The 15463-nt window shown below is 48.5% G+C and overlaps 1 protein-coding gene across 1 annotated transcript; it reads right to left on the reverse strand.

Annotated features, from left to right (window-relative positions):
- Positions 1–57: 57 nt before the first annotated feature.
- Positions 58–12409, reverse strand: C10H1orf216 (chromosome 10 C1orf216 homolog). The gene is made up of 2 exons (XM_084815970.1): positions 12267–12409; positions 58–2659 (listed from the first exon to the last, which is right to left on the reverse strand). Exon 2 carries the CDS (start codon positions 2641–2643, stop codon positions 1753–1755), a length of 891 nt encoding a protein of 296 aa, XP_084672096.1. The 5' UTR covers positions 2644–2659; positions 12267–12409; the 3' UTR covers positions 58–1752.
- Between the last annotated feature and the right edge of the window lie 3054 nt (positions 12410–15463).

Here is a 15463-nt window from a genome sequence, read left to right on the forward strand (position 1 = left end):
ATATATATATATATATATATATATATATTAGTATAATATATAATGATGTTTTTGGTATAATTTATTTAGGGAAAACATTCAGAGCAATAGCTCTAAAATCCTAGCCCACCAGGGTTCCCTTAGTCCCTATTTCCAGTGGACGAAATGCAACATATGAATGTTTTGATAACAAAATAAAATACTAATCGTATACCCTGAAAACAGAAAACCAATATTCTGCAAAACAAGTAAGTTTTTTTGCATAAATTTGACATGCATTTACTTAGATTACTGCACCCTCGCTGGAGAGGGTGGGGAGTATCTTTTGCAGAATTTGGTGTTCATTCATGTAAAGTGCTGAAAGAGGTGTAATAGGACGTGCTTGTTAAAATGAGATATATTATGACATTGGGATAGGAATTGAGGGCCTCAATGACCAGGTAACTGTATTTCCTCCCCTCCCATGGGTGTAAAAGGAAACAGAGGGATAAATTATTTTGAGCAGAAGAACAGTGGGAGAAGAGAAGGTTCAGCAGCTCGTTCCCCTCCTGTTGTTCCTCCACTTAAGGGCTGCTTTTGGTCAAAAATAAATAAAAGTCAGTTGCCTGTAAATAAAGTTACATGCAACTGCATGAAAAGTCTGGCTTGGTGATGTGAGTAATTCTTATACATATTCTAAAAAGCAGTGGAGGCTGGTGGCTCCGATAGCAGTGTGGCAGTGAATCTGCTCCGGGTTTCAGTCAGGACTGTAAAGGAGCTTTGCACCTTGGATATCTCCTTTAGAATTCTGGCTGGTTCTGACTGAAACCCGGAGCGGATTCTCGGAGCTACCAGCCTCCACTGCTAAAAAGTAAACCTGTTTGGGCTAAAGTAAGAAAAAGCAGAGAAATAATCATGAGAACTGGCTGTTTCCTGATCATTTAAACCCTCTCCGGGCCCTGTTTGGTTTCAGGGGCCTTGTTCTGAGTGCCAGCAGGATCAGGCCCTGAAGACTGAAGAAGCTGCAGGCACCTGGAAGCAGAGAAGGGGGACTGGGATAGAAAGCACGGATAAGAAACCAAGCCAACACTGCTCCTGGAGCTGAAGAATACAACAGGACAGGCCAGGAGACTGGTGTTGGGAGGCAAAATTGGCAGGTAGCATCAACATGATCTGGAAGCACAGCTGAACAGCCTTCTGGCTTTCCTCAATAGGGAGTGCAACACATCTAGAAGCTAGATAGCAGGCAGTGGCACAGCAGTGGCTCTCTTGCATCACCTGATCCTCAAGATCATAAGGATTTGTTCCAGAGTATTTCTCTCATGGTTTGAGCCAGCTCTAAGTTCCTTCCTCCAAGCAGTGGCAAAAGGCTCAGGCAACTGACCTACAAGGCTCAGTTCAAGCCTTCCCCCAACCCTGGAGCCCAACATTAGGCTTAGCCAAAGTCTCTTCTGGGTTTTCTCCATGACTGCGAGATCTCCCCCTAGGTTCCTATATGCTCCTTGTTCTGTTTCGTTATGCCTTGCGTTCGCGTTCACCAACAGAAGCCACGCACCACAGTGAAGAAGTGAAATGATGGCGAAAAGCCGCATCTACGCATAAATACTTGCTGGGATGCTCACGCTTAATGGGCTGGTGATGTTCTGGTATACCACAGGAGGAACATCCAACATTAAAAAAACAAGCCGCCCATGCAGGATGCAGGCAGATATGGGAGCGTGTGGACCGCTCACTTGGGTGACCAAGCGAAGGACTGCAGCACCCACGGGAAGATATGGCGGGGAGGCATGTCCTTCACAACTCTCCCTGAGATGGGTTCTTGGTGCACGCCATGCCTTGCTGGACGTATCGAATGAGTTCTTTGCGGTTGTCCAGGATGGTGTCGAAGCTGTCCTGCAGCCGGTTTTGCTGGTCAACCACCTTCTGCTGGAGGCTGCGGATCCAGCGGAGCAATGCCAGGCGGCGGTACATCACCAGCTGGACGTGGTGTTTCTGTTTCTCCCGCTCCTTGAACTTCTTCTTGTCCTGTAGGTTCCGGAAAGCCTCCGCCAATGCCGGGAAGAGGGTCTCGGAACCAGGAGAAGAGTTTTCAGGCTCAGCATCTGGGGACTGTGGTTCTAGGTGACTCTTCCAGTCTTCAGCAGCAACCATGGACATGTCCCAAGCACTGGCGCCTCCACTGTCAGGGCTATCGATGCTTAGGGAACTGCTGGCGTAACCGTTGTCTTCTAAAGGGGAGCTGGCCAGCTTCCCACCTTCTTTTATCCTCTCCTTGCTGGCAGCGTTTTCTTGCTCCAAGCCATTGACTTCAGCTCCCTCAGGAGGTCTGCGGATGTCCTCTTCTTCCTCTTCCTCCTCCTCCTCCTCTTCAGAGGCAAGGGACATGCTGTCAGATTTCTGGTCCGGGGGGACATCCTTAGGCCTGCTCTTTGCTTTCTGCCTGTGCATAAGTACTCTTTGATTATCAGATGCCTTGGGCGCATTGTCTCCTAGCTGTTCTGGTTCCCTGTGCACAGGTTGGCTCCAGTTTTCATTGCTGTCGTACGCCTCTTCGCCCATGAAATTGAGGTTCTTGTCTGGTCGACAGTCCCTTCCACCAAGGTAGGCCGTGTCGAGATTTGAGTCTCCCTTTGCCTCATTGAACAGTGGGTTGAGGGGTAGCTCTGGTTGGCACATGGCAAACATGTGTGCACCCTCTCAGCTGGGGGGGAGAGAGAGAGAAACGAAGAACGAAATGTGTAATCATTTGTAATCATCATGTAGAAAAGTTAGGGATGTTGGAGAATTCCGCCACAGACTCCAATGAGGCTGGATTCTTTAGAATTCTAAAGAATCCCCCCGGAATCCATGGTGGAACGGAGCAATCGCCCCCGCCACCCCGCGAAATTTCCCCGGGACAGACCCTACCTTTTGTCGGCCGTCCGGTCAATCTGCTGCCCCAGTCTGCGGCCGCTCATGGCTGCCCTGGTCTGCAGCCGCCATTTGCCACCCTACTTTAGCCGTGATAGACTATGTATTTACGTAGCCTATCACGGCAAAGAGCAGGGACGCAAATAGCGTCCGCTACACCATTTGCATCCCTGCCTTTTGCCGTGATAGGCTACATAAATATATACGTAGCCTATCACAGCTAACACATGGATGCAAATGGCGGCCGCTACGCTATTTGCGTGCCTGCGTTAGGCATGATAGGCTACACATATATTTACATAGCCTATCACGAAAAGAGCAGGGATGCAAATGGCATAGCGGGCGCCATTTGTGTCCCTGCTCTTTGCTGTAATAGGCTACGCAAATATATATGTAGCCTATCATGGCTAACACGGTGACACAAATGGCGGCCGCTACGGCTGTAGCCATTTGCGGCCGCAGCCTGGCAGCAGACGGAAGTCTGGCTGTGGGCGGCCCCAGCCAGCAGCTCCACAGACTCGCCATGGAGCGGAGCCGGCCAGGGAGGATTCCGGGGGGAGGGACAGATCACCTCCCCATGCCCAGCGGATGGCCCCACCAGAACGGGTGAGTAATCCGTGCACCCCTAAGAAAAGTACCAGCCATCTTATCCGTCTCTTCGTGAAACTGTCTATTCGTTGCTCTCCTGGAGGGAAGCACAACTGCTTTGCATGCAAGAAGTCCCAAGTTCATTCCCTCACATCTCTGGGTAGGACTGGGGGGGAAAACCTGCCTAAAACCCTGGAGAGCCACTATCAGTCAGGTAGCCCATACTGAGTTAGATGGTCCAAAGGTCTGACTCAATATAGGCAGCTTCCTACATATCTTGAGCTGGGAGGCCTGTCAACTGACCAGCCAAATATTGTCAATTGACAGTCTATTATTTCACAGCAGTCAAATATTCCGTGAAACAAAGGATGCCATGGCATCACCTGTAATTTTATTGGTATGGTAGTGTCATCTGATAACCAAGGCAGACGGAAGGGCTCCTTTTAGAGATGCACAACACCTGGAGGGTCACAGGTTGCCCACCCTTGGTTTAGTGAGTCCCACAGGGCGTAAGAAGAGCCCTGATGGATTGGACCAAAAATCCTTCTGGCTTATCATCCTCTTTCCCACCATAGCCAGACAGAATCATCTAGGAAGCTCACAGATAGAACTTCATGGCAACAGCCTTTCCTCGCTGTTACCCCCCAATAACTGGCATTCTTTGCAGGGCCCACGTGCCAGGTGCCTCCCCCAACTTGCCGGAAGCCCTCAGCTGAAACTCAGAAGCCTTTTTGGGTGGTACACCATTTTGAGAGTTGGCGACGTACGCACATTCCGAGAGTTCGCTTCACAACATGGTCCTGTTTCTTTCTTGTTCCTTTTTAACAGGGGTGGGCAACGTCTGGCCCTCTGGATATTGTTGGACTGCCACTCCCAACATCCTTCACCATTGGCTATACTGGCTAGGGGTCATGGGAGTTGCAGTCCAACATCTGCAGGGCCACGGATCTACCTGTCTTTGAGTGCAGGGTGTATGCAGATATGTATGAGAATCGCTACTGCACAACACTGAACTATGGGAAAGTGTGATTGCTCAATAGTAGAGCACATGCTGGTCAGAGCCAATGTCGCCCTTGCAGCTTCCCGCGGGGTCTCCGCGGGATGCTATCTCAAACAGCTTTTTAAAAGGTTGAAAAACCTTTTTATCACTCCCCTGGAATTAAAAGGGGAGGCAGGAGCAGCTCTGGATGAAGTTTTAGAAGAACCGTTCTCTCAGCGTGGTAGCAGGGGGGCTGTACTCTGGGGCTAGTCTGCCAGAGTTTAATCATCGCTCGAAGCTGAACCTCCTAATTAATTAGGAGAAACTAGGGCTGACGTGCTCCATTGTAGTTTTTGGATTAAGAAACGCCAACAACATCTGAGGAATGGATTAAGAAATATCAATAATATTTGAGAACCTGCAAGTTTTGTTTGAAGAGAAGGATGACTACACTAAGGCGAAAAAAAGGATCTCCGCCCACCCACTCCCCACACCTCCCTTGGCCAAGGCTTCAAGAAGTGGAGATACAGAGGAGTTACTTGCTTTGATAAAAACTTTGTCCTTGCAATTTGCGGAACAGGCTAAGAGGCTGGATACCATCCAAAATTCCATCACTGCCCTGCAAGGGACTGTGGATTTAATTAACACTTCTTGGCAAAAAATGGAGGCGAAGGTTAACGAGTTGCAAGATTGGCTGGCAGGGAATGAAACTACATCACAAGCTTTTTTCAACAATTTTTCTGTCAGAATTTCTCAACTGGAGGCGTTAGCACGCAGGGCAAATGTACGTATTATTGGTATTAAATATTTACCTACTGATGTAAATCTGTCTACTTTTGTAGTTTAAGTTCCTGCATGAGATACTCCCTGTGCCATCTGATTATTCATTTGATATTGAGCCAGTATTCCATGTGTCAAATGCCAACAGGACTGGGTATACGATTATAGTTCAATTTGCAAGCATCTCCACAAAAAATTATATCCTGTGTTTGGCAAGAGAGGCTGGAAACCTTTTTTGGAAACAAGATAAAGTTATGCTATTTCCAGATTACATCAAAGAAATTGTTGATAAAAGAAGACAATTTACCAAGGCGAAAAATATGGCAAAACAAATGAACTTACAATATCACTTAAAATATCCTGCTACATTTTGCATTTTTTCTGAAGGTCAGATGAAGAAGTTTCTAAATCATGAAATGGCGGAGGTGTGGCTAAATGGAAAATCGTGTGAGATTTCTGTTCCAGCACCATGAACTGGAATCTACAAACATGTTTTGCTAACTGACTATGTTTAGTCTGGAAGATACAGGCTAGGCCAGAGATGTTGGTTTTTTTCCTCTCTTATTTTTCCTCTCTTTTTCTCTTTTCTTTAAATCTTTCATCATATACTGTACAATGTAATACACTCATTTATATATCTAGTACAAAATATATTAGTGATTGTTGTGAGGTTGATGTTAAGCTTTATTATATGACATTATAAAATTTATTAGTGATTTGTTGTTATTATTATTATGTATCCTTTTAAATCTCCTTTTTTACATTATTATTACCATTATTACTGGTTAGTAAGATCTTTGGCTGGTTAAATTGTTAAGCTTTATTACTATATGTTAGCTGAAGGGCAATATATGGTTACTAGGGATGGCGGAGAATTTCTCCCCGAAACTTCGGGGGGCCGAGCGCCAACGTGTTCGGCCCCCCGAACAAGTTTCGAGGAGAAATCCTCCGCACCCCCCCGCACCCCGCACCCCCCCCGGGACGGGACTTACCTTCCCTGAATGTCCCTCCCGGCGGCGGGTCCAGCTGGCGGTTCGTCCGGTGTTCGAGCGGGGCGGGAGCGGCAGCCAGTCTTTCGACCGGCTGCCGCCCCCGCCATTGCAATGAAAGAAAAAAAAAAAAACCCGTCCCCTGATAGGCTACGTGATGATTCACGTAGCCTATCACGGCTAGATTTGCAAAGTCAGCCGTGATAGGCTACGTGAATCGTCACGTAGCCTATCACGGGTGACTTTAAAAAAAAAAAAGTGTGTATGGATAATGGCGGCCCCCATAGGGAGCCGCCATTCGCGTTCCTTATTTGGTCGCTGCAGTCTACGTCAATGTTTACGTAGACTACGGCGAAAATAAGGGCAACGCTATTTGCGTTGCCCTTTTTTTCGCCGTAGTCTACGTAAACATTTACGTAGACTACAGCAACTAAATAAGGAACGCAAATGGCGGCTCCCTATGGGGGCCGCCATTCGCGTACGCGCTTTTTTTTTTAAAGTCACCCGTGATAGGCTACGTGACGATTCACGTAGCCTATCACGGCTGACTTTCCAGATCTAGCCGTGATAGGCTACGTGAATTGTCACGTAGCCTATCAGGGGACGTTTTTTCTTTTTTTTTTACTTTCGTGTTCGCGGCCGGGCGAGGCGGGAAGCCTCCTCCCCGGCCTGAACTTCGGCCGGGCGAGGCAGGAAGCCTCCCCCCCCCCAGCCTGAACTTCGTGGGGGGAGCAGCGAAGCGCTCCCCCCCACCGCGAACAAGCTGCGAGAAAAGGTAAGTGACTTTCGTCCACCCCTAATGGTTACTGGAAATGGATTGTAGGCTTGCTCCCTTGCAATAAGACTGATATGATAGTGAAATGTTAGGTTGATTATCTGTGCTGTACTGAATTGTAATATTGCCAATGTTATAGGTATAATTTTTAAGCAGAATGGGATTTGAAGTTTCTCTGTAATGGAGTTTAAATTTAATTTCTTTAAATAATTCTTCATATTTTTTCATGTTTTTTTTTCTTCCTTCTTCTGTTTTCTCTTTTCTGTTATTGCTTTGTCCTCTTAAGAATGCTGTATTGTTGGGAAATTGTAGTTATTGATTAGGTTGTTGGTATTGTTTATTTCATTTATAAAGTTAAAGAATAGAATAAAAGGTACTTAAAAAACAGTAGAGCACATGCAGAAAATGGCAGGTTCGGTCCCTGGTGTCTCCACTGAAAAGTGTCTCAAGGCTGGGGGAAATGATTGCCTGGAGCCCTGGAGAGCCACCACCCTCCCCCAGGTTTGCTGGACTACAGCTCCCAGCAGTGATTCCACAGCTGGATGTGGTACGCTGAAAGTTGTAGTTCCACACATCAGGAGGGCACCAAATCAGGGAGGGCTGCAATATTGTCACCCCCTCTGGCTGAGGAAAACTGGCAAACCATGGCAGTGGCATGAAATATATTCCTTATTCAAACAAAACCAAAAACACACACCCTGCAAAGTGATCTGAAGAGAGGTTGTGTCCTACCACTATGCTGGGAGACTTGACGGCGTACCTAGCATTAGCCTGACAGATTTAACCCAGAGCCACTAGCAATTCTTAGGTGGCTTCTCGGAGCATGTTCTGCAGAACAACGCGGAGGAGAGAGACTTCCACCTTCATCCACCACCACCCCATAAAAACAATCCACTCTTCTCCAAACCGCAGCGTGTCCATCTCTTTAAGCAGCTTATAGACTGATCAAGGGAAGGGGCAGTGGATTTGGGGGGCTGGAGGAGAGAAGGATGATTGCAACATGAACAGTAAGCATCTCTTGGAGAGGCTGGACAGCTGAACAGACGGTGATGAAGCTTATAAAGGCAACAGCGGAGAGAGAGATGTGAGAGTGAGGGACAGCGCCCCTGCCACTCATCTGCATCCCAGCTGACTCCTATACGATCTAAGCCAACCTTTCCCAACCTGGTGCCCTCCAGATGTTTTAGACTTCATCCCCCATCATGCCTCACCAATGGCCATGCTGACTGGGGCTGATGGGAGCTGTACTCATTTGAAGAGCACCAGGTTGGGGAAGATTGTTCTAAGCTATAACATGCCAGGGGCACAGGGAGGAATTCGAAATAAAATTATTATTAACTGATATTAATAATTCATAATAATAAATAATTCAATAATAATAACAATAACAATAACAATGATGATGATAATAATAATACAGGGCAAAAGCATAGATGGAAAAAATCAAGCTAGTCAGCTGCACCCAGGGGCAGCATTATGGCGGGTCCACCTGGGCACGGGCCCCAGATCTTTTTGAGCTGTGCCCCGGAACTTTTGTGCTGTCCTAATTGCCATTTTTTTTTTACATTTTCCCATTGACTTGCATTGGAAAACAGAAACGGACATAACATTTTTATTTGTATGATAAATACATGAAATTTGGAGACCTGGTAGCCCCCATGGAGCTGATTGAACCTGCCCAATTTCAAGCAGTTAGTCCAGTGGCTTTTGTGCTAGTTACAGGTAACATTTGCTATTTTCAAGAAAATCTGTCATATCAAAGAGCTATATATTTTTGTGTGCTTCAATATACATGCATGGAATTTGGGGATCTGGTAGCCCCTATGGAGCTGACTGAACCTGCCAAATTTCAGACAGTTAGGTCCAGTGGCTTTTGTGCTAGCCCCGCGTAAACTTTCCTTTTCTCAAAGACTAAAACAATAAGTACAACCGGCCAAGTCACACAGGGGATTAGAGATCCGAATCAGAAGGTATTTAAGGTGACCATTAGGAGGTCACTATCCCTAATCTCTGGTGTAGGTTTTTTTTGAGGTGCAAAAAACCCCTCACCCCCTACTTTTCTGCTCTTAAGTGCCCATTGTTGGGAGCTTGCCTGCAATGGAATATTGAAGAGGGAGAAGGAAAGGAAGAGCTTCATGTGAAATACTGGTATTTCACACAGCACCTGATTCTACTGCCCCAAAGTGGAAACTTTGGCTTCTGCAGAAGTTTAGTAGCTTCAGTACAGCAAAGGACCCATTCAGCCTCCACAAACTTCTTCCCCCCCTCCACTTTAATTTCTCCGGAATAGCTGTAGGACTCAAATTATTTCAAAAGGAGGGTTAGGACTATGTGGCGTCATGATCGAGGAACTGCTAAGGCTTTTAAACAGGTTCTACAGTTTAACAAAAGCTAGAAAAAGCCCTCTGCCCGCACACCTCATAAAGTTAATTTAAGTACATGCAATCCTTACAAACCCTCCACAGCCTCCTAAATTCCTCTGAAGTACTACCTCTCTGAAAGGAGCCACTTGGCTTAGGGAATTCTCTCTAACCCCCCGCCCCCGTATTTCGAATCACCATTCTTCTTTTCTTCTTCCCTCCCCTATGCTGTTCTTTCTTTCTCTTCTTTATTCCACCCAGAGCATATCTTGAAGAATTCTTAAAGAGAATTCTCTTTGGTGGGCAAGAGAAGTTCTGAACTGTATTTGACTTTATACGAACAGACAAGAGGGTTGGTTTTTCTCCTCACTCAAGTCTTTTAGAAAAGTGGGTTTACATGGTTGCAGAGAAACAAATCTGGGGCTGTTTTGTTTGTCAGTTGCCATTATCCAGCAATGGGAAGGGCTGTAGCTCAGTGGCAGAGCACATGCTTGGCATGCAGAAGGTCCCGGGTTCAATCCCCAGCACCTCCAGGTATGGCTAGGAAAGAATCCTGCCTGAAACCCTGGAGAGCCGCTGCTGCCAGGCAGTGTCAACAATACTGCACTAGATGGACCCAGGGTCTGACTCAGTATAAGGCAGCTTCCTATGTTCTATGAAGCTTTAATAAAAATAGGAGTTTTTGGTTTGTCTTTTAAGTGGAGGGGAGATAAATACTGCTCATTTGTACAATCCTATGTATGCCTACTCAGATACCCCATTATGTTTAATGAGGCTTACCTTCAGGAAAGTGTGCATAGGATTCCAGCACAAGTTACTTTTGCAGGGAAGTTTGCACCTTGATGTTCTGCACGTTTACTCAGAAATAAGTCCTGAGTTGTGAGCATGGTACTGCAGGCTTAATACAGTGCCTACCCAATTCCATCTAATGAATTGACTACCCTTTCAGCTCAGTCCTATGCATGTTTTGTCATTTGTGTTTGTTTTTTTCCCATTTTGCATGAACTCTAGCTTCAGTGGTGAGGGAAAGGCACTTAGTGCAAGCTCAGAGTTTCTCCATAAATGAGCCCTAGTTTTGAAAACAGCCTCATTGGTTGAAACCTGGTGAAGTCTTGGCACAAATGAAGTTATGGGGGGGAAGATACATTGGGAGCTTGTGCATAACAAGGAGGAGGTAGAGGAGAGCTGCACAAAACAAGAGATCTGTTTTTATGAAGAGTTGCTCGAGGATGGTAGGATGAGGAGGGATGGTTGCACAGAGGGGAACAGAATTGGTAGGGGGAGAATGTAAGTGCTCAGTGGTGAAAGAAAAGCCTTCTGCACTCTATATTTAAGAACATAAGATGAGCCATGCTGCATCAGACCAAGGTCCATCTAGTCCAGCATTCTGTTCACACAGTTGCCAACCTGATGCCCATGGAAAACCCACAAGTAGGACATGAGTGCAATAGCACCTTCCCACCCATGTTCCCCTGCTGCTTCTACTGATGAAAAGTAAATAAATTTTAGTCATTCTAAATTTTCATGTATGTATATCCTTCAGAAATATAACCTTTGCAGGTTTCTTGCCTGGGAGATACCTCTAATGATCTGTGCATTTTCATACAAATTTACCCAAAAAACTATTGGGGAAGGGGGGAAGGGAAAGCAAATCACTCCCTCCCCCAAATTGGAGAACTCCCCTTCCACATGAACTGCTGCACCTATCCTTCTGAAACTTTGCAGGTTTCTTACTTAGGGACAACTCTAGGCTGTCTGTAATTTTCAGAACAATAGTCCACAAGGAACATAAAGGAATAACTATGTCCTCTTTTGGGGACCTCAAAATGTCAAGGCCACCCTTGCACAAACACCCTTGTGGCTAGCACTCTGAAATTTGGCAGACATGATCTCCTCTGATGGGGCAATGAATCCTGAAATTTTTATCCAATTCTTCCAAGGAATTAAAACGTTATTGGCAGTTCCCTTTAAAAGAAAATCAAAATATAAACCCCGCACCTATTTTTGTGACATTGAGCAGGTGTAATCCCCTTCTAGGGGGCTACTATGCCTGAAATGATCATCCAGTTCTGACCAAGAGAAAAAATTACAGTTTTTTTAACATTTCCAATGGTGGTAACAGGAAGCATAAAGACTCATTTTTCCAAACCTCGACTCAGGTTTGGTGCTGAGCTGAAATGGTCCGACTACAAATGGGCCCGAGCAGAAGTGAGATGTTTTCCAAGATGCTGAATTGGGGTCTGAGCTGAAGATGGGTGTGGGGGGGTCTGTGCACACTTATGTATGTAATCTATACACACACGCAAGCATACCACATGCACACACCACACACACATATATACTGGAGGTGCGCTTACTCTCGGAGAGATAGATAGATAGATAGATGCAAATGTGTGTTCTGGGCCTGTGCCCCGGATCTTTTAAGAACCTAGCAACACCCCCGGCTGCTCCTAACGCTTACCAGCCCCCAGCTTCTCCCCAGCCCACCTGCCCGCCCACCCGCGGTCCTGCCCCTCTCTGCATCACACAGCGGCTCTTTTAGGCCAGGCTTCCCTAACCAGGCGCCCTCCAGATGTTTTGGGCCGCAGCTCCTGCCAGCCCCAGCCGACGCGGCCAATCGTGGTCGGGGGGGCAGCCCAAAACATCTGGAGGGCGCCAGGTTGGGGCCGGCTGTTCCAGGCCAGGCCGGGCCAGGCGAGGGCGGCGCCACCCGCTCGGCCCCGCGCCCGGCGCAGGTGGGCGCGCGCCAGAGGCAGCGCCGTCGCTCGCTGCGCGCCGCCCCGCGCCCCACCTGCCGGGGGCGCCCGGGCGGCCCGAGGAAGAGGCGGCTCGGCCCCACCGGGACGAGGGAGGGGGCGCGGGGCGGGGCCTGGCCGCCCGGCCAGCCCCTCTGGGCCCGGCAGCCCCCTGCGCCGCCCGGCACTCACCGCTGGCGCCTCGCAGGGACGCTCCGGGGAGGGCTTCCAGGCGGCCCCCGCTGCTGCTGCGGAGCTGCCGGACGACGGACACCGCGCGATAGGCAGCGGGGCAGGGAAGCGTCACGCGCCGCCCGCTTCCGAGGGCTGCGCGCTGCTGCAGCGGGAGGCGGAGGAGGGAGCGCGCGGCCGCCCAGCTGCGCGCGGCGCGCGCGGCCACCACGCGGGGCTCGCCGCCGCCCGGGGGCAGCAGCCTGCCTGCCTGCCTGCCTGCCTGCCTGCTGCAAGCCTCCTGCTCGGCTGGTTTGCAGAAGAGCCCCCCCCCGGCCCCCAACCAGGGCCGGTTCACACGACCAAAGTAGCGCGTTGAGGAGGGCGCGCGCGCCGTGTACGTGGCGGTGCCTCCTCCCCCGTCCCCGCGCGCTCACTCTCGCGCTCACACAGCCGCCAGGTTTGTCTGGCGATGCCGCCGCTGCTGCCCCCCCCCCCCGCCCGCCCGCAAGCGTGGAGGAGGGGGCCGGACTCTCTGTGTGAACAACCCGCGGCTTCTTGGTCAGCAAAAGCGGGATATCACAGGGCCACCACGGAGGCGGGTGGCTCCGATTTCGGTGGGGCTGTGAACCCATTCCGGGTTTCGGTCAGGACCAGCCAGAACTCTAGAGGGGCTATCCAAGGTGCTGGACCTATTTGGGGGATCGGGTTCAGCACCCTAAGTAGCTGCTTTAGAGTTCTGGATGGGTCTGGCTGAAACCTGGAATGGGTGCACGCCCCACCGAGATTGGAGCCACCAGCCTCCACTGCATGGCAAACCCGTTCCTGGGGATAGAGCGCTCTTCTGCGTGTGTGTGAGAGAGAGAGACTGTATGCCTATGCACACGCGTGCAAGTAGAGGGAGAGAGCTGGGCAATTTTTAGACCCTGCACTTAAAAGATCTCACAGGCTTTCAGGGTCCTTTTAGATGGCCATGTGGATTGCTTCCATTGTGAAGCACACACACACACACAAACTCCAAAATCTATGCACTGTAATTCTTTTACTAGGCCAACTGAAAAGATCATTAAACATGTCCAAACAGAGAGAGAGAGAGATCAATCCATGCACATAGACAACTAGCATATCAGGGAGAAAGGTTCTAGCCTAGCCTTCCCATTTTGTGAAACCTGTGGTGCATCACAAAATTATTGTGCAATTGTCCTACCTCCTTTTTGGTGCAATGGTCCTGCTTCTTCACAGAAATTTACAGGAGGATCAGCTTTGCCTTCAACTTGTAACCCTCCTGAGTTTTCCCACGATTCCTTTTGTCTTTTTTTCTTTCTGTGAACAAATCTGTGCAGGAAGAAAAGATGGAATAGCTGCTTACAGTGCAATCCTGTGCACACTTACCCGTAAGTAGCATTGAATTCAATGGGGCTCACTTCTGAGTAGACATGTATAGGATTGCACATTTAGGGTGCAAGCCTGTGCATGTTCAGACAGAAAAAGGTCCTCCAGCTCCCAGCATTCCCCAGCCAGCATAGCTGGCTGGGGAATGCTGGGAGTTGGAGGACCTTTTTCTGTCTAAACATACATAGGATTGAGCCGTTAATGTCTTTTGACTAGCAGTGGTAGGAGACCTCCACCTAGAAGTGCCCCAGAAGGAAGAAAGGATACGCGGAGATGTTTGAATTGTGGTTCATTCGGACATGCAGTTCCCTCTCCTGCGGTCTAGGAAGTTCATTTGTTTATTACATTTTTATACTGCCCAATAGCAGAGGCTCTCTGGGCAGTTCGCAATTAAAACCATAAAATACAACATGTTGTTGTTGTTCAGTCGTTCAGTCGTGTCCGACTCTTCGTGACCCCATGGACCATAGCACGCCAGGCCTTCCTGTCCTGCGCTCTCTCCCAGAGCGTGCTCAAGTTCATATTCATTGCATCCGTGATGCTATCTAGCCATCTCATCCTCTGCCGTCCCCTTCTCCTTTTGCCTTCAGTCCTTCCCAGCATCAGGGTCTTTTCCAGGGAGTTTTCTCTTCGCATTAGGTGGCCAAAATATTGGAGCTTCAGCTTCAGTATCTGTCCTTCCAATGAGCACTCAGGGTTGATTTCCTTTAGGATGGACTGATTTGACCTCCTTGCAGTCCAGGGGACTCGTAAGAGTCTTCTCCAGCACCACAGTTCGAAAGCATCAATTCTTCGGCGCTCAGCCTTCCTTATAGTCCAGCTCTCACAGCCATACATTACTACTGGGAAAACCAGAGCTTTGATTAGACGGACCTTTGTCGGCAAGGTGATGTCTCTGCTTCTGACTATGCTGTCTAGGTTGGCCATAGCTTTCCTCCCAAGGAGCAAGCGTCTTTTAAATACAACATGACAAAGACACAATATAACTTTTAAAAGTTTAAAAGTACTGTGTAGAACCAAAGTAAAACCCAGCAGCGGTTACAGCCTAAGGAAAGCCTGTGTGAAAAGGTGTGTTTTCAGGAGGCATTTAAAAGATGTTACATTTTCTGCCTCCCAAACTGTACCAGGGAGGGCTTTCCAGAGGGTGGGTGCCCCTACAGGAAAGGCCTGCGGTTGGGGTTCTTCATGGCAACGTTCTTTTTGGTTTGGAATGACCAGCATGACCTCCTCTGAAGATCTTAAAATGTCACCTGGGTATATATAAGGGAAGGTGGTGTGCTAGGTATCCTGGTCCTAAGTTGTTTAGGGTGTTACACGATAATAACATAACCTTGTATGTGGCTAAGGCAGCCAGTTGGTCCAGGCCATGAACAGTTTCGTTATGTAATGGCTAAAAACTGAGCTCACCTTACCAAATGCTTAACATCCATAATTGGGGGGAGCCTGGGTTGTTGAGGGTGGTAGGGTTGAGAATCTTGGGGTGTTCTAAACATCCTCACAAAAGTAGTTCCCTGGGGTGGGGAGAAGCCACGATGACAGTCAATTAGGCAAGGTATATATTTAGGGCCGGCATCAAGGGTAGGCATGGTTGGGCACGTGCCGATGGTCTGCACCCCAGCAGAGGCCCACTGGAGTTGTTCCTCCTGTTCAGCATTGCAGCCTGCTTGTTCACCTGCCTCTCGCTCCGGCCCAGACAACGGTGGTATCAAGGAGGAGGAGCAGGAGATGCCACGGCCTGCTTGCTCTCAGGCTTTCAAGCAAGCAAGGGGTAGCAATGATGGGAAAGAGGATGAGGAACAATAGCAACTGGTGACAGTGGTGGTGAG

Source organism: Heloderma suspectum, chromosome 10 (genome assembly GCF_057233095.1).
Source record: "Heloderma suspectum isolate Gila_16-S chromosome 10, 16-S_ref, whole genome shotgun sequence".
Lineage (NCBI taxonomy): Eukaryota > Metazoa > Chordata > Lepidosauria > Squamata > Helodermatidae > Heloderma > Heloderma suspectum.

What these genes read in the sequence shown, in the direction of transcription:
- C10H1orf216 (XM_084815970.1), bottom strand. Translation starts at nt 2,643, where the DNA reads ATGTTTGCCATGTGCCAACCAGAGCTACCCCTCAACCCACTGTTCAAT.